The sequence below is a fragment of the Somniosus microcephalus genome, chromosome 17, assembly GCF_052327205.1.
Source record: "Somniosus microcephalus isolate GS21.2 chromosome 17, FLI_Smic_1.0, whole genome shotgun sequence".
NCBI classification, from domain to species: Eukaryota; Metazoa; Chordata; class Chondrichthyes; order Squaliformes; family Somniosidae; genus Somniosus; species Somniosus microcephalus.
The window spans coordinates 36,945,172-36,969,030 of record NC_141003.1 but is presented as its reverse complement, the minus strand read 5'-3'; the positions used below and the strand labels follow the sequence as shown (position 1 = coordinate 36,969,030).

The following is a 23,859-nucleotide window of genomic DNA, read 5'->3' as shown; positions in this document are numbered from 1 at the left end:
TCGATCCTGCTTGACAAGAGCAAGGGCTGCGGCTCCTTCAACACCACAGGGAACCGTGGATGTCAGGGGATATACGAGAATGGATTAGGAAAAAAAGGAGGGCTTTTGGTAGATACAAAAGGCTAAAGACGGAGGAGGCCCTAGGGGAGTACAAAAAGTGCAGGGGGATACTTAAAAAAGAAATTAGGAGATCAAGGAGAGACCATGAAATAACACTGGCGAGCAAAATAAAGGAAAATCCGAAGATGTTTTATAAGTATATTAAGGGTAAGAGGATAACTAGGGAAAAAATAGGGCCCATTAGGGACAAAAGTGGCAATCTGTGTGTGGAGCCGGAAGATGTAGGAGAGGTTCTAAATGAATTTTTTGCATCTGTTTTCACTATGGAGAAGGACGATGTAGACATAGAAATAGGGCGGGGGGACTGTGATATGCTCGAACATATTAACATCGAGAGGGAGGAGGTATTGGCGGTTTTAGCTGGCCTAAAAAATGGATAAATCCCCAGGCCCGGATGAAATGTATCCCAGGCTGCTGTGTGAGGCAAAGGAGGAGATTGCGGGGGCTCTAACACATATATTCAGGACCTCTCTGGCCACAGGGGATGTGCCAGAGGACTGGAGAACCGCTAATGTAGTACCATTATTCAAGAAGGGTAGTAGGGAAAAACCGGGGAACTACAGGCCAGTGAGCCTAACATCAGTGGTAGGAAAATTATTGGAAAAAATCCTGAGGGACAAAATTTGTCTCCACTTGGAGAGGCAAGGATTAATCAGGGATAGTCAACATGGTTTTGTCAAGGGAAGATCATGTCTGACTAATTTGATTGAATTTTTTGAGGGGGTGACTAGGTGTGTGGATGAGGGTAACGCAGTGGATGTGGTATACATGGATTTCAGTAAGGCCTTCGATAAAGTCCCGCACAGGAGACTGGTCAAGAAGGTAAGAGCCCATGGAATCCAGGGTGCCTTGGCACATTGGATACAAAACTGGCTTAGTGGCAGAAGGCAGAGGGTGATGGTCGAAGGTTGTTTTTGTGACTGGAAGCCTGTGGCCAGTGGGGTACCACAGGGATCGGTGCTGGGTCCCTTGCTGTTTGTGGTCGACATTAATGACTTGGATATGAATGTAAAGGGTATGATCAGTAAGTTCGCGGATGATACAAAAATTGGTAGGGTGGTAAATAGCGAGGAGGGTAGCCTCAGTCTGCAGGACGATATAGATGGATTGGTCAGATGGGCGGAACAGTGGCAAATGGAATTTAACCTGGAAAAGTGCGAGGTGATGCACTTTGGGGGGACTAACAAGGCAAGGGAATACACAATGAATGGAAAGACCCTAGGCAAGACGGAGGGTCAGAGGGATCTGGGTGTGCAAGTACACAGATCCCTGAAGGCGGCGGAACAGGTGGATAAGGTGGTAAAAAAGGCATATGGGATACTTGCCTTCATTAGCCGAGGCATTGAATATAAGAGCAAGGAGGTTATGATGGAGCTGTATAAAACACTGGTTAGGCCACAGCTGGAATACTGTGTGCAGTTCTGGTCACCACACTACAGGAAGGATGTGATCGCGTTAGAGAGGGTGCAGAGGAGGTTCACCAGGATGTTACCAGGGCTGGAGCGCTTCAGCTATGAAGAGAGACTGGGCAGATTGGGTTTGTTTTCCTTGGAGCAGAGGAGGCTGAGGGGGGACATGATTGAGGTGTACAAAATTATGAGGGGCATAGATAGGATGGATGCTGAGGAGCTTTTTCCCTTAGTAGAGGGGTCAATAACTAGGGGGCATAGATTCAAGGTAAAGGGCGGGAGGTTTAGAGGGGATTTGAGAAAGAACTTTTTCACCCAGAGGGTGGTTGGAGTCTGGAACTCACTGCCTGAAAGGGTTGTGGAGGCAGAAACCCTCACAACATTTAAGAAGCATTTGGATGAGCACTTGAAATGCCATAGCATACAAGGCTACGGGCCAAATGCTGGAATATGGGATTAGATTAGACAGGGCTTGATGGCCGGCGCGGACACGATGGGCCGAAGGGCCTCTATCCGTGCTGTATTACTCTATGACTCTATGACTGCATCCTGGATCCCTGTACCTTCCTCACTCGTAGTCACACCGTCCTGTCCCTGACCACGGACTACATCTGCAGTAATTAATTTCATAGGTGTGACCACCTCCTGAAACATAGAGTCCAGGAACTTCTCCCCCTCCCTGATGTGTCGCAGTGTCTGAAGCTCGGTCTCAAGCTCTTTAACATTGCAGCTACTTATATAGGAAATGGCTTATTCAGCAACAGAAAAAGAATGTTTCAACATTACCCGGACACTGCAGAAGCTACTACCACTGTTACACAGGATTACATTTACTGTGTATACTGACAACAATGGCTTACAGTCAATTTGTGATGAAAAGTGTTTCTGTTGTGACAGGACATCTCCCTGCAAGGATGCCACAGTCATACAACATGATCATACAACATGATCATACAACAAGGTCTTACTACATTGTCATGGTTCCTGTAATGAGATCACTGATGCACTGACTTGATGAGAATAAGCAGGTTTTCAATCATCCTGATTGCCGTGTCAATGTGCACACGAGTATTGAATTTGGAAGGTGGGGAGGATGATGTGACAAAAATGAAGAATACGTCTGAAAAAACTTGTTGGTCACATGGTTCTAAATGCCTTAATGCATTTTGTTAGAATTTACTTGAGCAAAGGCTTTGCCAATCATGGAAATAAATTCATCAACTAACCCCTTTCTTTCTGTTTTTTCTGTATTTGCTATTCTAATTCTCAGTGTTTTCCTTCCATTACAGGAGCCACAACTGCACCTTTCACCACACGTGGTAAATATTTTCTTTACATTTATCTTCAGAACAAGTGGTTGGGACCAGAATGAAAATATTGTCTACGAGCTTTACTCATAGAAATGACATCACATATTGTTGGAACAATTACTCACTTTGTCTTGCCATTAATCTTTTGTGTGGAACCTTATCGAATGCCGTCTCGATTATCTTCTATAGTGCGGTCATAAGGGATTTAAATTAAAAAGCAACTGCACTCACAAATCACATCTCAGCTTAAATACACACAACTACAATTAGTTGGTTTCTCTGAAGCACATCTCTGAGGGGCAGATCAAGTCAAATCAAATATACGTTAGATGTATGACTAGAACATGACTCATCATTGGGGGTGATTTGGCAGAGTTTTCGATGACCTCAAATTTATGGAAGTTAGAACTAGGGAGGCCGGCCAGGAGTGCATTGAAATAGTCAAGTCTAGAGGTGATAAAGGTATGGATGAGGGCTTCGGCAGCAGATAAGTTGAGTCAAGAGTGGAGATGTGCAATATTACGAAGGTGGAAATGGGAAGCCTTTGTGTTAGAACAGTTATGAGGTAGGAAGCTCAATTCGTGATCAGATATGACACTGAATTTGAGAACGGACTTGATCAGCCCTGGACAGGTGCTGGGGAGAGAGATCGAATCAGTGGAAAGGGAATGGAGTTCGTGGCGTGAACCGAAGACAATGGCTTCGGTCTTCCCGATATTTAATTGGAAGAAATTTCTACTCATCCAGTCCCGGATGACGGACAAGCAGTCTGATAGTATAGAGACAGTGGAGGGTTCGAGAGAGGTGGAGGAGTGGTAAAGCTCAGTGTCATCAGTGTACATGTGAAAACTCACGTTGTGTTAAAAAAGACTTACATTTGTATAGCATCTTTTATGACCACCGGACGCCCCAAAGCGCTTTACAGCCAATGAAGTACTTTTGAAATGTAGTCACTGTTGTAATGGAGTAAGCGGATTATGTCACCGAGGGGCAGCATGTAGATGAGAAATCGGAGGGGGCCAAGGATAGATCCTTGGGGAACACCATAGGTGACAGCACAGCATCGGGAAGAGAAGCCATTGCAGGTGATTCTATGGTCACGGCTAGAAAATTAGGAATGAAAGTAGGCGAGTGTAGTCCCATCCAGCTGGACTACGGTGGAGAGGCGTTGGTGCAGAATTTTGTGGTCAACCGTGTCAAAGACTGCAAACAGGTCCAGAAGGACGAGAAAGGATAGATTATCTTTGTCGCAATCAATTAGGATTTCATTTGTGCCCTTGGTAAGAGCAGTTTTGGTACTGTAGCAGGGGCAGTAGCCTGATTGGAGGGATTCAAACAAGGAGTCTGGGAAAGATGGGCACGGGAGGCGACAACACGTTCAAGATCTTTGGAGAGGAAAGGGAGGTTGGAAATGGGGGTGATAGTTTGCAAGGATGGAGGGGTCAAGGGTTAGTCTTTTGAGAGGAGGGGGTGATGACGGAAGATTTGAAGGCAAGGGGGACAGTACCTGAGGAGAGGGAACAGTTAACAATATCCGCTAATGTGGGAGCCTGGAAGGAAAGTTGGGTGGTCAGCAGTTTTGTAGGAATAGGGTCGAGAGAGCAGGAGGTCAGTCTCATTGACAAGTACATTCGAACAACACTGTTCGTTTACCCTAAATTACTTTTCAATCAAATACTATGCTCAGAAATTATTTCTTCTCCAAACCTTCAATCGGTACGTGTCAGATCAACTCATATGGCATTTCCGTGAAGTTTTTAAAAAGAACCTGTTCTAAGAAGGTATATAAAGTACATTAAGCTACAGATAGCCACATTTAAATGTTTGATTTTCCTTTGTTATATCCACAGCACTGGTTTTTTAAAATTCTTTTGTGTTTTATTTGGGAATATATACAACAGTGACACCTGTTTCCCCTCTCCCCCTTGAGTTGAAATGACTTTTCAGCCTTTGCAAAAATGACATGAATTTTTGGCCTCTCTTTCATACCGCCACTTAACTGTTAAGTGACAATGTCCCTTTAAATTTCATTGAATGCACAAACTTTTGATTCATCTCCACCCCCTGCCCTCCCGCCCCACCCACCCCCAAGTAATAGTGGCACCTTGCACAAGGTCAAAGTTTCATGCGTTACTATGAATAATTACGTAAATGTGTGGACCACAGAAACTTGCCTGCATTCACCTCAACGCATTTCTAGCTAGTGTTTCACCAGCTCCTGAACATTCTGGACTGAACTTCATTGAGATCAGAAAATGTACCCTAATGTCATAACTATGTCCCTTCCTAAAGCATGTTAAGAAAAATAAACTGGGATATATTGCATTTTGCTAAATTGTTGCTCATATGGCTTTAAATGCTTACTGGTCTGGATTTTGCATTGAGAATAATGGTGAGGCGAACAGCACTCTTCGTTATTATGGAGTAAATCAGACAGCAACTTCCAGAGTCCGCACATGCGCAGTTAAACGCGGATATCCAGAAGTTGCTGTCCGATTTGCCCTGCTCCTCCACAAGCTTACCCACTAGCTATCCACTAAACACGCCAGAAAAAGTTATGGCCTGTACATTCAGGTGTAAGTGAATTTTTAACGCCATGTTAAGTCATAATTACTGCCAAACAACCTCTCTGGTCCTGAAAATTTAATTTTACAAATGTGGAGTCTCATTCTTTCAGAATTTAATTTGTGTTGGAGATTTAAAAAAAATTAAAATAAAATAAATTAAACTCATTTTTCTTTCTGTCTCTTTTATCTCTCTTTCTTAATCCCATCTTTCTTTTCCTCTCTTTATCTTTCTGTACAAGACTTTACAATGAATTAAATATTTTAATTTATACTTCCTGGTTTAGACTCTGCAGGCTGGATTTTTTCAGGAGTTGGGTAGGAGGCAGGACTACAACTTTCGGGGTTGTAGTCCCGCCTCTATCGAGATGTGGCCAATCCACGCAATATTAACTTGATTGACCTTGTTGAGCCTGCCCAGCGGGCTCATCAGGCCAATTAAGGGCCACCCGGCAACAGGTGATGTCACAGACTGAAATTTCATCTGTCAAGAGGTTTTGACAGATGAAATATCAGTGTTTCACAGCTGTTTGAAGCTGTCAAACACTGACAGTCTTACTTCTAACCTGAGTCCTTTTCCACAGACCCAGTTAGAAATCTCTCCTGCACAGAAAGCTGAAGGCTGTCACTTTTGACAGTTCGCAGCCATTCTGCTTTCTGTGCCGGTGAGATGAGGGAATCCTGAGACCTAAAAGAAGGAAGGCTGAAAAGGTAATTTAAACTTCTTTAAACACTTTAGACACACCAAACACTCTTACCTTTGCACTCATGTACCCATCACTCACCTGAACACCGACATCTCGACCCCTCCAAGTCCTTCAACCCGACGGCCCGCCTCGCAAACTTGCCGTGGTTTGGAGCCATCGGGAATCCCACATTTCAAGCTTAAAAATAGGGATTAGGCTAAAAACTGCCTGTTAACTACCTGTTAACAGGTAGTTAATTGGCACTAATCCCTTCCCGCCTCGGGTAGGCAGGTCCCAATGCAGGGCGGGTACCCGCCTCCTTTGAAACTGGCATGGAGGCGGGTTGGGTGCGGGATGGGGTCGGGACCCCTGATTTGGGGATTTTAACCCCCAACATGCCTCCAATCCCGCCTCCACGGCCCATTGAAAATCGAGCCCTGCATGTCTCAGTGAGGATTCTTCAATCTGATTGGTTGAAGAGACACACTGTTGCTTGTTCTGCTCACACACACCACAGATCCCCTGTAGAGGGCACCGCGCTGATTCAGACCCCCGATGACAGCAAGTTACTGCTCAAAAGCCTGCAAAAAGTCTGTGGGCAGCTGTAAGCGTAGTGAATGGCAAGCGCTGTTGCTTCGCCGCTCACTGCAAAATTCTGGCCAGTGTCTTTTGTTAAAATTTACTTGAGCAAAGGCTTTGCCAATCATGGAAATAAATTCATCAATTAACCCCTTCCCTTCTGGTTTTTCTGTATTTGCTATTGTAATTCTCAGATTGGTAGCTTGAGAGCTTGTTAAATGTTTTCATTGCGTAAACCTTTTTAAGCATTTCAGCGAGGTTCCCTATTCCTAGATGTCAGTGCAGAATCAGGTATCATCAAGACCTCCTGTCAGACTAGCTGAGGACAAGTGGCTGATGGAGATAATGGCCCAGAAATTCGGGTTGGAGACTTCCCGCGGGTGCAAGCCTCCGACTTGTACTTACCTAGCGCGCCGGCCATTGTGCTGTGGGCCCGCGTGGGATTCTGATCCTGGGCCTCCTCCAACTGCCGGCGCGCAGTGCTTGCATATCCCAGGGGTGCAGTTAGTTCGAAGCGTCCCCTGGGATCACGTGGGCCATGGAGAGCCAATGGTAGCAGGGAATCTGTATTCATAGATTTGACAGGAAGAGCTGTCAAATCTATGAATACAATTCAGCCCCAAAACATCACTAAAACTTCAAATAATTCTTTTTAAATCACATTTTTAAAATAACTATAAATTACGTAAAATAACTATTTTAAACAATAATTTAAATTTTTGAAAAAATTAATTACAGTTTCTAACGGGGCTAAAAATAAACTTATCTTTCTTTAAAGTATTTAAAAATAATAAACCTGTGGAAAAAATGTTTAAATTTAACTGAATTCACCACTTACCTTGTTAAAAGCAGGCCTTGCGACTGCTTTTTACAAGCGTAGCTCCTGGAGACTTACCCTCCCGGAGAAAGGTGTAAACAAAACAGAAGTTCCAGGCGTATGCGCTGCCTCTCCGGTGCACGCGTTCGACCTGTGAACCCCTTCTTTTAAGGGAACGGAAGTTCCGGTTTCCCGCGCATGCGCAGTGCATGTGCGAAACAGGCACTTTTGTTGGCCCTACGCGTGAGTACCCAGCACGTACTCACCCGTGGGGACCTGAACTTCTGGCCCACTAATTTTCATGTGGAGCATAAACCGGGCAGATGGTGGGCAGGGCTTTCTCAGCACCCACCCGGAGGGGTCAGTGGGGGACCCGGTTCGGGGTTATTTTGGCCCAAAATTTGCGGTCGGAGGCTTCCTGCGGGCGGATGCCTCTGACCAGCAAAAAATCTACGAATTTACCTGGTGGCCCGGGAGGTACGGAGACTCGCGCTCCTGGGCCTCTCCGGGTACCCACGGGCAGAGGCCCATGTATCCCAGGGGCGCAGGCGGTTCGCAAGCGCCCCTGGGATCATGTGGGCTGGCCCAACCAATGAAAGAAGGGAATCCCCATTCACACTTATGGGAGTTCCGTATGTACGGAATCCCCATAAGTATGAATGGGGATCACTTAACAAATACACGAACACATGAAATAAATAAGAAAGAATTACATAGTTAAAATGAATTAAAATGCCATTTAAATAAATATTTTAAACAAAAATTTAATTTTTTGAAATTTTGAATATATTTTAATATTTTTAGTGATGAAATTTTATTTTTCTATTTTTTTAAACTTTTATGCTACGCTTACGTAAGAATTTCACGGGCATTCAGCGGGCGGAAGCTGGGCAAATAGCGCATTCTCTCCACCTGCGGAGGCCCTTCTCCTGGGGATGCGCTTCGCATGCCTAAACCCGGAACTTGCGCGGCCCCTATGGGCACATGCGCACTTCGTACGGACCCGTGGGGGTCGTTGATTACGGCCCAATGTGTTTGGTGAGCTGCCAGTATAAAATGCCGATCTACAGACAGGAAATCAGGTGGAGTGGCTGAATTTGAAGTGCCTGCAGCAGCAGCTTAAAGGGGAAGGGTAGAAGTCGGAAGTGAAAGGAAGACCACTTTAGAGAAGTAACCAACATTTTGCAGAACCTACAGAAGCAAGGATGAGCAATGGGAAACCTTTAAGGCTCCAAATCCACAAGCAGCTGCAATAAAAATGTACTTATTAGGCCAACGCATATGACATTTCAGTGAAGTTTTTAAAAGGTACCTCTTCTGATAAGTTATATAAAGTTCACTAAGTTACAGAGAGGCACATTTAAATGCTTGATTTTCCTTTGTTATATCCACAGCATTGATCATTTAATTCTGTGTTTTATTTAGGAAGACATACAACAGTGACAACAACCACAAGTCAGTCTATCAGCACCACCACTACTGGTAACAGCCAATATTTCATATATGACCAGACCTTTCACTGAAATTTGAGTCATTAGCCAATTAAATTTGGTCAGCTCCAATTAAATTGCTTTGGTGCCTGAGAAAGCTGGCACTGAGCCTCTCTCCTGTGCCAACACTTAACATTTAAGTGACGATGTCCCTTTAAATTTCATTGACAGCGCAGTTTTCTGATTAATCTCTGCCACTCCCCCCAAGTTATGATGGCACCCTGCACAAGGCCGAAGTTTCACAAGGTACCATGAATAATTATGCAAATGAGCTGACCACAGTAGTGCTAAGTCCAGGCATGGAAATGGCAGGAAGTGAACAGGCAGTATGTCAATCAGACCTGGGAGTTAAAATAGCCTGGGCCTCATTTCTGTAGCAGCGGGTGAGTTTTCAAACTCCCCACACCACCCACCTGCTCAAAACCCGCCCAGAGTTAAAATCAGGGGCTTTCGTTTCTTTTTTTGACATGAAATATTCCCAGGTTGGATATAGCAGAGCCAGATGCAGAGCACATTACTCTCCACACTACTTCAGCAACATGCCATTGCTCCAGTCTCGGAGGCGTAGGAAGCAGAAATTCAAGTTGGTACCTTCAATACCAACTTAAAATTTCTGTTTCCTGCACTGATCATTCTCATCACGTGTCTGAATGCGATTGCCAATTTATTGTCAGTATTGAGCAGTTTTGTACTGTGAACTTATACCCTTAAGAGCTGGGTTGAGACTGCCCACACTCATTTACACAGGCTCCTTACAGCCAGAAGAGAAATGAGACTTTCTTCCACCTCAGTCTGGGCCAGATTTAAAACCAGGTTCTAGAGGTGAAAGGTCAGCATTCTATCTCATTATGTCACCTGAAATCCATCTGAATTTCTGATGAACTGTTTATTTGTTTATGACTAAGTTGATAAGCTTGTCTCCTTTTATTTCACAGCAATGTTTTGCAATGGTCAATGGTCACCCTGGTTTAATGAAGATGTACCAACTATTCAGAACAAAGGAGATTCTGAATTATTGGAGCCAATCCGCAAAATACTGTGTCCTTCATCCCATTATAAAATCAGTGGCATCGATTGCGAAGCTGTCAAGTTCCCACAACGCCCAATAAGTGAAACAAAGGACAACGTTACTTGTGATATAAACAAAGGGCTGATTTGCAATTACAATGAACAGATTCCCCAGAATCACCTCATGTGTTTGGACTATAGAATTCGAGTGTGCTGTGAGCGAACACTAACAACACAAATTACACCCACAACTACAGTACACCCCACCACTACCGTGCACCCCACTTCTGTACACCCCACTACTGTACACCCCACTACTGTACACCCCACTACTGTACACCCCACTACTGTACACCCCACTTCTGTACACCCCACCACTACCGTACACCCCACTTCTGTACACCCCAGTACTGTACACCCCACTTCTGTACACCCCACCACTTCCGTACACCCCACTTCTGTACACACAACTACTGTACACCCCACTTCTGTACACCCCACTTCTGTACACACAACTTCTGTACACCCCACTTCTGTACACCCCACTTCTGTACACCCCACTTCTGTACACCCCACTACTGTACACCCCACTTCTGTACACCCCACCACTTCCGTACACCCCACTTCTGTACACACAACTACTGTACACCCCACTTCTGTACACCCCACTTCTGTACACACAACTTCTGTACACCCCACTTCTGTACACCCCACTTCTGTACACCCCACTACTGTACACCCCACTACTGTACACCCCACTTCTGTCCACCCCACTTCTGTGCACCCCACTACTGTACACCCCACTTCTGTACACACAACTTCTGTACACCCCACTTCTGTACACCCCACTACTGTACACCCCACTTCTGTACACCCCACCACTACCGTACACCCCACTTCTGTACACCCCAGTACTGTACACCCCACTTCTGTACACCCCACCACTTCCATACACCCCACCACTTCCGTACGCCCCACTTCTGTACACACAACTACTGTACACCCCACTTCTGTACACCCCACTTCTGTACACACAACTTCTGTACACCCCACTTCTGTACACCCCACTTCTGTACACCCCACTACTGTACACCCCACTTCTGTACACCCCACCACTTCCGTACACCCCACTTCTGTACACACAACTACTGTACACCCCACTTCTGTACACCCCACTTCTGTACACACAACTTCTGTACACCCCACTTCTGTACACCCCACTTCTGTACACCCCACTACTGTACACCCCACTTCTGTACACCCCACTTCTGTACACCCCACTACTGTACACCCCACTTCTGTACACACAACTTCTGTACACCCCACTTCTGTACACCCCACTACTGTACACCCCACTTCTGTACACCCCACTTCTGAACACCCCACTACTGTACACCCCACTTCTGTACACACAACTATTGTACACCCCACTACTGTACACCCCACTACTGTACACCCCACTTCTGTACACCCCACTTCTGTACACATAACTATTGTACACCCCACTTCTGTACACCCCACTTCTGAACACCCCACTACTGTACACCCCACTTCTGTACACACTATTGTACACCCCACTACTGTACACCCCACTACTGTACACCCCACTTCTGTACACCCCACTTCTGTACACCCCACTTCTGTACACACAACTATTGTACACCCCACAACTACCATACACCCCACAACTACTGTACCCATAATAACTTCTACAACCCATGAGCCCCCAACATTTTCTGTCACAGTACCAACTACAGAATCATGTCAGTGCAATTCAAACCCACCAAGGAAGGTAAGCAAATTTGACTCAATTCGTATAACATTGATAGTGCATTCAATTAACACTTGAGTCATTCAGCATAATTCAGCAGCTTTAGTCATTTTGGTCACCTTCAGTACATATGAAATGGGTTAAAGGTTTTAAGTTGGGAAATTACCCAGTGGCTGTTGAATTTCCCAACGTAAAATAATCAAAATAATTTATTATGTGAAATGGTTTGAAAATTTCTTATGAGATAAGGCACTACAGCAATATAAGTATTGTTATATTCACCCAGTGATAGAATATTGTAGCCATTTTGATAGGTTTCAGAGAATCTCCATCTCTTGGTCTTAGACTCATTCAAGTATAAAGCTACGCAGAGCAGTAGACTGGACAAGAATGGCATCAGAGAGATGTGGCCAATTCTTTAAAGTTTATGGTCAAAGCAGAACAGTAACTGCGTCTAGCCATTAAGTCACACTTAACGCTTTATTCCAGAAACATAAGAAGTGTTGCACTTCAGCATTCTGAATCAATCCAGAAAATACACACACATTTCCAATAGCAAGTCTCACCCCCTGGGAGCGCACATTGGACATGTCAGTGTGTGCTCTTAACAATTGTCCAAAATTAAATCATGGACAGTGTGCATTGGAATGTCTGATATGCACTCCAGGTGGTCAAGGCTTGTAAAATGATCCTTAGCATGTCAATAATCCTGCATCCATGAGGCTCCAACAGGGTACGGCCCAAGCCAGTTCAGTGTGTTCATGTGGACACTGCACCTGTGATACCAGAAACCAAGGTTCAGCCCATAGCATTCTAATTTCCCTTTAAAATATTTGTGCGATTTCATAAATCCTATTTTCATACAGTCGCAGAATAAAATTCTGCATTAATACATTTCTGCAGTACCACTTCATACCACAATGTAGCATAAAATCACCAACTAACTCTCTCGTACTAAAACAAAGCAAACCAAAGGTAGTAAAGATTACGAAGAAACACCATCAAACAGACAGAAAAATCAAATAAGAGCCAATAAAATGTACACTTTATTTCTATCTATCCTTTCTCTCTCCCAACTTACTATTTTTGTCTCTAATCCTACTCCTTCCTATCAGGTTCATTATTTTCTGTCTCGTTATATATTTGATTTCCAATATTTCCTCCTGTCTACTTCACGTCTGCTTCCCCGTGATTTGATATTTCTGCATTTTTTGAACCAGCTGTTCGCTCTGTTTCTTTTCCTGAACAACTATTGAGTCTGTATCTGTGCCACATGATCTAGTCCTCAACCAGTGTGAAATATAGTGATGCATTTTAGAAGGAAAAAAGAGAAGCAATATAAATGAAATGGTACAATTTTAAAGGGGGTACAGGAACATGCGACCTGGGGGTTCACATACACAAACCTTTGAAGGTGGCAGGACACATTGATAAGGCTATTAAAAAAGCATATGGGGTCCTTGGCTTTATAAATAGAGGCATACAGTACAAAAGCAATGAAGTTATGGTAAACCTTTGTAAGTCATTGGTTAGACCTCAGCTAGAATATTGTGTCCAATTCTGAGCACCACACTTTAGGAAGGATGTTAAGGCCTTGGAGAGGGTGCAGAGGAGATTTACCAGAATGGTACCAGGAACGAGGGACTTCAGTTATGCGGAGAGACTGCAGAAGCTGGTTATATAGAGCAGAGGAGATTAAGAGAAGATTTAATAGAGGAGTTCAAAATTATGAGGTTGGGAGAAAATGTTTCCACTGGCAGGAAGGTCAGTAACCAGTGGACACAGATTTAAGATAATTGGCAAAAACTCCGGGGGGGAAAATTAGATTTTTTTTTTACGTATTGAGTTGTTATGATCTGGAAAGTACCGCTGGAAGGACAGTCAATAGTACCTTTCAAGAGCGAATTGGATATATGCTTGAAAAGGAAAAATTTTCAGGGCAGTGGGGAAGGAACAGGGGAGTGGGACTAATAGGAGAGCTCTTTCAAAGAGCCGGCACAGTTACGATGAGCTGAATGGCCTCCTTCTGTGCTGTATCATTCTGTGATTCTATATTAGTTCTACATTGTTACATTTTTGGGTTGTTAATCTGGCTGTCTTCTCGGGTTCAGCAACATGTTGCTCCAGTAAAACTGCACATGCTGATTGATATAGGAAAATCTATTCTTCTATCTATATATATAAAGCGGCTCTTCTGTCTGTCTGTCTGTCTGTCCGCCTGGTCTCTATACGTTTGGAAGTTACAGAGCGTACCGACGCGCGCGTCGCCTCAAAAGAAAGCTTGCGATTCCGGACCGGTCATAGGCGTATTTACGTTTCGGCCGGACAAAAATCCCGCCTGCGGTATCCCAAAAACGTTCAGCGTTCCGCTCATTAGCATCTCATTAGCGACCGTGTGACGTCGATGTCTTCCTACAGTTGAGTGTCGAGTGACTCGACGATTGACCAATCCTACGCTTCGGTGACCTGACCGGTCAACCAATCGGTGCGTGTGTGGGCGGGCCTTATCCTTCTGAACCGAGGTGAGTGGCTGCCATCTTGATTTTCCACGATTTTTTCCCCCACACTTTCTGTGTGTTAGGGAACTAAGGTAAATATTTCAATTATGTGTTAGGCGATTAATTAACAATTTATTTGAGTTTTATATTGTGTTTAGCAACCCCCCCCCCTCCTCCTCACCCTCGCGCAGGGGGGACTCGGGGCCTGAAGCTGAAAAAATTTCTCTCTCTCTCTCTCTTTCTTCCCTCTCTCTCTCTCCTTCTCCTCTTCCCTCTCTCTCCTTCTCCTCTTCCCTCTCTCCTCTTCCCTCTCTCTCCTTCTCCTCTTCCCTCTCTGTCTCTCTCTACTTCCCCCTCTCAGGTGTCGCGGACGGAGCGCGGGCGCGCCGCCCGAAGTTTCCCGCTCGCTAACGGCCTTGCCGGCTCCCGCGGGCCGCTCGCACTGACCGCGCATGCGCCGCCCGCACTCACCGCGCATGCGCCACCCGCACTCACCGCGCATGCGCCGTCCGCACTCACCGCGCATGCGCCGCCCGCCCGCACGCAGCGGCCGTCCATCAGCCGCGCGATACGCGGGGGACCTCAGCAACGGCACCGGACCTCAGGCACTAGGCAGGGGGAGGGGCCGGAGAGAGGGACAGAGGGGAGTGGGGGAGCGGGGGAGTGGGGGAGGGGAGGGGGAGGGGAGTGGGGGAGGGGGAGGGGAGGGGAGGGAGAGAGGGGAGGGAGGGATAGGACAGGGAGAGGACATGACAGGGAGAGGGGGGACACACAGGGGCAGGGAGACCAAACGCCCCAAAATTGCCCTCGCGCCCCAAAATTGCCCTCGCAACGCGGGGCTCGCTAGGCAGGGGGAGGGGCCGGAGAGAGGGACAGAGGGGAGTGGGGGAGCGGGGGAGTGGGGGAGGGAGAGAGGGGAGGGGAGGGAGGGAGAGAGGGGAGGGGAGGGAGAGAGGGATAGGACAGGGAGAGGACATGACACGGAGAGGGGGGACACACAGGGGCAGGGAGACCAAACGCCCCAAAATTGCCCTCGCGCCCCAAAATTGCCCTCGCAACGCGGGGCTCCCCAGCTAGTCTATATATATAAAAAGCAGTTGGTTTGTCTGTCTGTCTGTCTGTCTGTGTGTCCGCTATACACTCAAAAGTTATAGAACGTACCTACACATATGTTATATCAAAAGAAAGGTTATGATCAGGGGAGTGTCATAGGCATATTTACTTTTTGGTCAGACAAAAATTGTTCGGACAGTATACAAAAAACGTTCAAAAATCCGCTCATTAGTGGTTGACCAATCCTACCGCTCATTAGCGTTGAGTGACGTGATGGTTGACCAATCCTACAGTTCAGTGACCTGATGGTTGACCAATCGGTGCGTCACGGGCGGGACCTAATCCTGCAGCCTCCTGAAATTATTGCCGCCATTTTTTCCGCTGCTTTTCCTCAACAGCGAGCGGGGCAGCTGCGTCGGCCTGCCGGAGCGCGAGGTGAGTTGGGGTCACTCGGGCTGGGCCTCACAACCGCTCGGCCCAAGACACAGAGCGGGGGAGCGGCGCGGGCGGCCGTCAACCACGCGGCCCGAGACACATAGCGGAGGAGCGGCAGCGGGCGGCCGTCAACCGCGCGGCCCGAGACACAGAGCGGGGGAGCGGCAGCGGCTGGCCATCAATGATCTATAATTTAAATAATGGTGTCAGCAAAGTTCTGGAAACCTAAAATGCTTCAGTTTACAGATTCTGAGAAGTTATTTTCTCAATTCTCACAGATAAATGATTGATTTTTAAAAAATTGCCAGCATTAAATACTAATTACTTTTATGTTCATAAATTTGCCTAATTAAACTGGATCAAGACTTTAGTGATTAACTTATTTTTAATTTTCTTTCTAGTGCATGGAGACATGGAAGGAAAACTGCACAATGATTACTTGTATCAAAAATAACAAGTTTGAAATGGATCCCATTGTCTGTCCAGTATCGACTAAACCGACATGTAATAATAACTTAGAGCCGATGAAAGTTCAGACCGAAAACGGATGTTGTGAGAGATGGGAATGTGACTGTTAGTATCACGGATCTGTTCAACTTGCTGCCACATTGAAGTTGTTTGAAATGATGGGGGCAATCTTCAACTTTGTCTGAGCCATAAAACGGGTGGTAGTGGATCGATTGCCTGTTATACAGCCCGTCTGAGTTTCCTTACAATTGAAATCAGTGGAAATGATAAATGGGCAGGGTGTATAATGGGCGGCTGATTCAATACTGTCTGTTTTACACCCCCGCCAAAGTTGAAAGCTCCACCCCATAGCACTGACGGTTTTCTGAAATTCCATTTGCATTTAATTTTAGGTCAATGTGAAGTATGGGGAGATCCACATTTTCGCACATTTGATGGTCTATGGTATGACTTCTTTGAGAAATGCACGTACACTCTTGTGGAAGAACGAGTTCCAAAATACAATTTCTCAGTTCTGGTAGATAATTATTTTTGCTTCTCCTTCATAAAGAAGTCTTGTCCAAAAAGCCTAATTATTTCTTACAATGGAAATGTTGTACATATTTCAACTGGGGAAACATATGTGGTAAGTACTTTTATATGTGTTATTTATAGTGTAAAATTTGATTGACAGTTTATTAACCAGTGCATGAATTTCTTCACCCAGAGAGTGGTGAACCTGTGGAATTCTCTGCCACACAGGGCAGTTGAGGCCAATTCATTAAATATACTCAAGAAGGAGTTGGATATATTTCTTGAGGCTAAAGGGATCAAGGGATATGGGGAGAAAGCAGGGACAGGGTACTGAATTTGGATGATCAGCCATGATCTCATTAAATGGCGGAGCGGGCTCGAGGGGCCGAATGGCCTACTCCTGCTCCTATCTTCTATGTTTCTATGTTAAGTAGGAATGACACATCCACAGTTGATAATTAATTTACTCATTGCCCATCAGCCAAACATCTTGTTAACTTCCAGTGACAAATCATGTGGAGACAGATCAACCTCTGAATGTAGCCATGCCCTCCTAGTCCTTCTCCTATACATAGTCACTCTTCAGCTACTACCCATTTCCTCTTATTAAAATCATGGAGACTGCTGTTAATATACGAATTATCCATCCTCTCGAAAGGACTGTCCTAATCCATGATTGCCAGTGTAGTTTTTAGCATGCCTGTCCCCCTGGTGATCTTGCCTACAAAATGCACCTCTGAAATTTTCCCCTTCAAAATGTTGGTGATTCATTTGTCATTATGTTGGACATTTTTGGCAATTTCACAGATTGCACTCACAAACAAATTACCATTGTATGCTCTTCCACCTGCTGCATTTGATAAAGAAGGAAGAATCTTGCATTTATGTAGCACCTTTCACATCCTCAGGGCATCCCAAGGTGCTCCGCAGCTAATGCAGTACTTTTGAAATGTACTCACTGTTATGTAGACAAACGCTGCATTCAAATTGAGCACAGCAAGGTACCCTAAACAGCAATGAGCTAAATAACCAGTTGATCTGTTTTTTTGGGGGTGGAGGTAATTGAGGAGTTATTGTTGGCTAGGACACAGGGAGAACTCCCAATGTCTTCTTTGTACCATGTGTAAGCACTACTTAAACCGTGGGATCTTTCACGTCAACCTAAACAGGCAGACAAAGCCTCAGTTTAACGCTTCATCTGAAAGATGCCGCCTCTTTGATAGAGGTATTCAAAATCAGGAGGGGTCTAGACAGAGTAGATAGAGAGAAACTGTTCCCATTGGCGGGGTAAGGGCGATGGTCCCTCTGGGAAGTACAGCCAGAGCCAAGTCCACAGCACCATGGGTGGCTCAGCTGTACAGGGGGGGAAGAGGAAGATTGGGAAGGCAATAGTGGTAGGGGATTCGATAGTTAGGGGAACAGACAGGTGTTTCTGCGGCCACAAGTGTGATTCCAGGATGGTATGTTGTCTCCCTGGTGCCAGGGTCAAAGATGTCACTGAGCGGCTGCAGAACATTCTGAGGGGGGAGGGTGAACAGCCAGAGGTCGTGGTTCATATCGGTACTAAGATTGAAAATAATAGCAATAACATTCTGTTATTCTGCCATTATGACCATTACCTATTTAGAAGGTCTCATTTTCTTCTCTCATTTCACTTTGCCTGTAACAAGCACAGGCTATGGCAATAATCATTTGATATATATATATTAATAATAATATAATACGCATCACCTGACTATATAACCTTGCAAAATTTCAGTCTGCACCTCTAGCACAAAATACCTCCTGCACTGTTTTACTTAAATTGCTTAAAGTGAGCTACTGGACAATTTAATTTTTTTAATGCAAAAAAACTACAAGTTTGATATTAATTATATAATACATATCACCAATGAGCAATGACCATAACACCCTACAACACGTGTATTGAGTTTCTTGTAGCTTGGACAGTTTTCATAAAGTTTTATTTTTTTCTTTCACAGTTAACTGTCAATGGAAATGCTGTGAGTCTTCCCTACAATTCAAAGGGATTTAAGATTATTAAACTGGGCATCAACACATATATATCAATTCCTGAAATTCGAACAATCATTACTGCTTTTCATAATAATTTTATGATCAGAGTTCCAGAGCAATACTTCTTTAACAACACCCAAGGCCAATGTGGTATGTGCTCTGCCATTATATACAGTTATATAAAATTATATATTGTAATGGTAATTTTGCTGGTAATGTGAACTTTGTTTGGTACATAACATACTGCATCATTTTTTCTTATCTTAGGATCCTGCTCACATTCCCCAGCCCAATGCACAAGAAAGAATGGGAAAGTCGAGCCTTCTGACTGTTGTCACCAAACTGCATATGATTGGAAAGTTGATGATCCCACTAAACCTTATTGTCAATCAATTCCTACTAATGTGCCTTGTACTCCAGTTACTCCTTCGCCAACTTGCAAAACTGGGAAAACTGTCTGTGATATCATTCAAGAAAAGTAAGTGAACTCATTCTTCCAATTTAATTTCTTTCAAAGCAGATAACTGAAAGACAATTTACACATCCATCTGTATTTATTTACTCTATCAATACGTATCTCTTTCCACCTGTGGTGTCAGCCATAGCTCAGTGGGTAGCAACCTCACCTCGGAGTCAGAGACTTGAGCACAAAATCTAGGCTGACATTCCAGTGCAATACGGAGGGAGTGCTGCACTGTTGAAGGTGCTGTCTTTCAGATGAGACGTAGCCCCGATTTTCATCGCTCCAACATTGGCGGCCATGCCTTCATCTACAATTCCCTCCATAAACCTCTCCACCTCTCTACCTCTCCCTCTTCCTTTAAGAGGCTCCTTAAAACCTACCTCTTTGACCAAGCTTTTCGTCATCTGTCCTAATTTCTCCTTATGTGGCTCGGTGTCAAATTTTGTTTGATAAGATTCTTGTGAAGCATCTTGGGATGTTTTAGTATGTTAAAGATGCTATAAAAATGCAGGTTGTTGTTGTTTTAGCTGCTTGAAACAGTCATTAGGCTGATTGCCTATGCGACTTGGAGCCTAACACCTGTTTCAGACCCCTTTGCCAAATTGGGTCACGACTGACTGCAGCATGCGCCGTGAATGCTGCGATCAGTTTTCATGGAAGCATGGCAGCCAAACCAATGGTCCTTAAAAGGAAAAGCTGGAGGCTGTCACCAAAAAGGTAAGTACAGAGTCTTGTTGTGGTGAATGTGGTGCCAGGAGGAACGGGTGTGCTGCTTTGCATTTAAACTGCGGGTCACCGCTGGCACACGCTCGACCCCCTCCCGGTTATTTCACCCCCTCTCCTGGACTTACCGACTGCTCTTGGCTGGTGTCCCAGCCGTCGATCTCGCTCCTCCCCCCCACCCCACCCCACACAATCAGCGAGCTGCCTCTAGGGCCATGATTGGTGCCCGCAGCTCACCGGTAATATACGAATGAGGCTGTTGGACCAATTTCCCCCTGACCTGCCATCGGCCGCTTCAGGCGGTCTCGCGGTCGTTGCACCCAAAATGCGGCTGGTGTCGAGCCTGATCCAATTTTTGGGCTAAGGTTTCAAAAACAAGCCAGAAGGACAGTTGTAAAATAGGTGTGAAGCTAATTAATAGGTTAATGGTCAGTAAAAAAAATGTTTTTTTTGTGTGGCTTATAAATAGCAATTTAAATCTGGGCTAAATCTGGAAAGATATTTCAATTAAATACATGTAGGTTGGGGTAAGCTCTGGAACAGTAACCTAAAACATTCTAATAGGCAAAGTATTTTCACAAGAATTAAACACTTTATAGAACTTAATAGAACATGGTCTAAATTCTTAAGTCTCTATATACTATGTTGATTGAGATATCATATATTAGGATAAATCACTTTAATTGCATTTTAAACACTCTGTTTCACACTATTCAGGCCATTTGAACAATGCAGAAAGAAGATTAACCTTGACAAGTACATCAAGACTTGTATCTTTGACCATTGCACCCTAAATGGCACCATTGAGTGTACTAGCCTGGAAGCTGCTGCTTTGGCTTGTGCAAATATAGGCCTATGTGTTGACTGGAGGCCTTTCACAAATGGACTGTGCAGTAAGTATTATAAATCTGGATAATGATCAAGTGCTTTAGAAATGAAAAAGAATAACTTTCAGATGCAGGAAATACTCAACAAGATACAAAAAAAACAAACAATTGCTTCTAACCAAATTGTTTTATAACTGAAATGGTGACACCACTTTGGTTGTGACTTTGTGCAAATATATGGTCAGGAATTGTCTTGTATTAGATTTCAATACACAATGAAAGGCCTTGTGTCAGCTGTGGCTCAGTGGGTAGCACTCTCTAGGTGGGAGGGGCTAGGAGTGAGCCAGGTGTTGCTGGTTGCCTGATTGCAGCTGGGAGTTGGAGGGAGTTTTGTAAAAAGTTGGTGGTGGGTTTTGTTTTCAGGTTTTAGGGCCTTTTTTGGTCCACAAAAACAGCCAGATGGGTGCTGAGGGGTCCGGAGTGCCAGGTCCCTCAGAGGACAATGTTCCCGAGAGGAATTTAATTAGGGAAGAAACTGTGGTGGGAAAGGAAAAAACAAGGCCCAAAGATTTGGGCCGGGACCTCAGGAGGTTTGGTAAAGAAAACACGGTGGTGGTGCAGTGTGAAGATAAGAAGATTTGAGCTTGGGATATTATCCAGGCGGTTCATGAGGACTGTGGCGAGGGAAGCTGCTTTGCCTGCCGACCTAAGCCAAATGTGGAATTCGAGGTGACGGTCAGTGGCTGTGAGGAGGTGGAAAGATTGTTACTCAGTCTGAAAGTTGGTGAGAAATTCTTGGAGGTGACTCTGCTATATTCAGAGGAGGTGGTGGTTTCATTTTTAAACTTGCCAGTTTACATTGAGGACAAAGTGCTAAGCAAGAAGTTGGAGTCGTGGGACATAAAAATCTGTTCTGCAATAAAGAGGTATTATCTGGGAACACGGGTAGCAGACGGAACCTGGTATGTAAAGGTGCGGTTCCCTGAGGGGGTGAGGTCATTGCCGTACAGTATGAAGTTCGAGACACTGGAAGGAGTGCAGTACTTTCGTGTGCTGCATGATAACCAAGTAAAGGTGTGCTATTATTGTCTTGGACATGACCATCTTGTAAGAAACTGTCCAGACCTGTATTGTTACAATTGCGGTGAGTCGGGACACATTGCTCGGAGCTGCAAGGCGGAGAGCTGTGGGGTGTGTCATAAAGGCCCCACCCGCTGTGAGTGTGTGGCAGAAGGGAGCGATATGAGTGATGAGGAGATGGGAGAAGGAGCAGGAGATGAGTGTGGAATGGCCGGAGGAGCGGTGCAGTCAGAGGACACAGCCAGTAAAATTAAGGAAAAAGGAGCACAGGAAGAGGCAGAGGATGGCGGAGTGGAGAACGGGATGGAGATGGCGGAAAACATGCCGAGTGCTGTGGAGGGGAACAAAGACAGCAGCGGGCAGCGAGGGTCAAGTGCAGACTCGAGCCTTAGTGCAGTTCGGCTCCCCCTGGGGAGTCTGGTGTCTGTGGGGGGAGAGGAGGCAGGAGCGGGGTGTGTGGTGGATGTGGGTGCTCTGGGGAGAGGCAGGGAGTCAGATATCTTGGTGAGCGGGAGGGGGCAGGACGGGGAGAGGGTGCAAGAGGCAGGAGCCTTAAAGGGACAGCAGGATGGGATCGGCGAGATAGAGACGTCAGAAGGGAACAATTTAGGTGCGCCATTGTCCCATGGAGTGAGGGAACAAGGTGCAAGGGTCAGAGGTGGAGATGTGGTCGAAGGGAGCGGCACAGTGGGGGGAACTGTGATAGCAGGAAGACTCTCTATGGGAGATGAAGTATCTGACGGGGAGCAGGCACAGGGGGTTGCAGAAGAGCTTGAGTGTGAGGAATTAAAGGGGGACAGAGACATGGAAGTCAGGGATGGGGTGGCATCATGTGGAAAGGGAAAGGTTAGTGAGGGGCAGAAGGAGGGAGAAAGGGCAGCTCCTGGGCCCAAACTTAATGCAAGGCAGAGGCTGAAACAGCAGGGAGGGGTCAAACAGGAGGTGAAAAAGAGCCGGAGGCTGCAGGAAAAAGCAACAGCTGCCTGAAAAGTTGAGAAGGAGCATGAGAGGAGGGAAGAGCCAGAGATTAAATAATGGGGAGATTATCAGGCATACTTCCCTTCTTTGGAGCCATGATTACATTGGTCTCGATTAATGTGAACGGACTGAGGGGTGAGAAGAAATTGCAGCATTTGTTGCAGGGTTTTAAAGGTTCGGACTTGTTGTGTCTGCAAGAAACCTTTTGGGATGAGGAGATCCTAGAAAGAGTTCAGAAGGTTTGGAAGGGAGAGGTGTTTGCAAGTTGTGCAAACAATAACCGTCGAGGGGTGGCTGTTTTGGTGAGTCCGTCCATAGAAGAGAACGTTGCCTTGGTGGACAAGGACACCGAGGGGAGATTTTTATGGCTAAGGGTAAAAATGGAGGGATTTAATTGCGATCTCTTTAATATCTATGCACCGAACGACCATTGCAAGCGTCGCGAGTTTTTTCGGGGGTTATTCACTGAAGCGGCAGAGGTGGAAAATCCTTGTATAGTGGGGGATTTTAATGTATTTTTATCTCGGATGGACATTTCAGCCCAGATGACCTTTAAGGATGATAACTCCAGAGGGATGATTGTAAAAATGATGGCAAATTTAAATTTGAGAGACTTATGGAGGGACCGGAACCCCATAAAAAGGGAGTTTTCCAGAGCAGGTTGGGTGGGTGATGTTTTAAAACAGAGCCGAATAGATTTTGGGGGAGAAATTCGGTGGGCTGCGCCACCAGTTAGCGCCTAAAGAGGGCACTCAGTGGCTTTAGCGCCACTGGCCACGCCTCCCGCGATATTTAGCTGGGGCGCTAATGGCAGCATTAGCCTGTTGCGCTGCGCCGCCACCGATGACGTCATCGGTGTGCGCAGCGCCCCGCTATCGCCCCGATCACGATATTTGGCAGCGACCGCCTCTGTAGCGCTGCTCGCTAATCGCGCCCGGTTCACGGGGCCTACCTGTGGCGGCAGTGGCGCAAATTAAGGTGGAGGTGCGGGGTGGCCGTTTTTTTCAGCGGCCGCTTGCCAGCACCTCCGTCCCCGGCCTCCTGTTCTCCC

At 45.6% G+C, this 23,859-nt stretch overlaps 1 protein-coding gene across 1 annotated transcript in view; it reads left to right on the top strand.

Annotated features, from left to right (window-relative positions):
- The window catches only part of LOC147105645 (uncharacterized), a 211,557-nt gene that overhangs the window by 170,228 nt on the left and 17,470 nt on the right, over positions 1–23,859 (top strand). Inside the window, exons 81-89 of the mRNA XM_086010936.1 lie at positions 2,427–2,515; positions 2,800–2,848; positions 8,911–8,967; positions 9,911–11,775; positions 16,142–16,313; positions 16,601–16,833; positions 18,704–18,887; positions 19,005–19,215; positions 20,641–20,816. Of these exons, the coding sequence (XP_085867062.1) occupies positions 2,427–2,515; positions 2,800–2,848; positions 8,911–8,967; positions 9,911–11,775; positions 16,142–16,313; positions 16,601–16,833; positions 18,704–18,887; positions 19,005–19,215; positions 20,641–20,816 (3,036 nt within the window). The remainder of the gene's footprint in view (positions 1–2,426; positions 2,516–2,799; positions 2,849–8,910; positions 8,968–9,910; positions 11,776–16,141; positions 16,314–16,600; positions 16,834–18,703; positions 18,888–19,004; positions 19,216–20,640; positions 20,817–23,859) is intronic.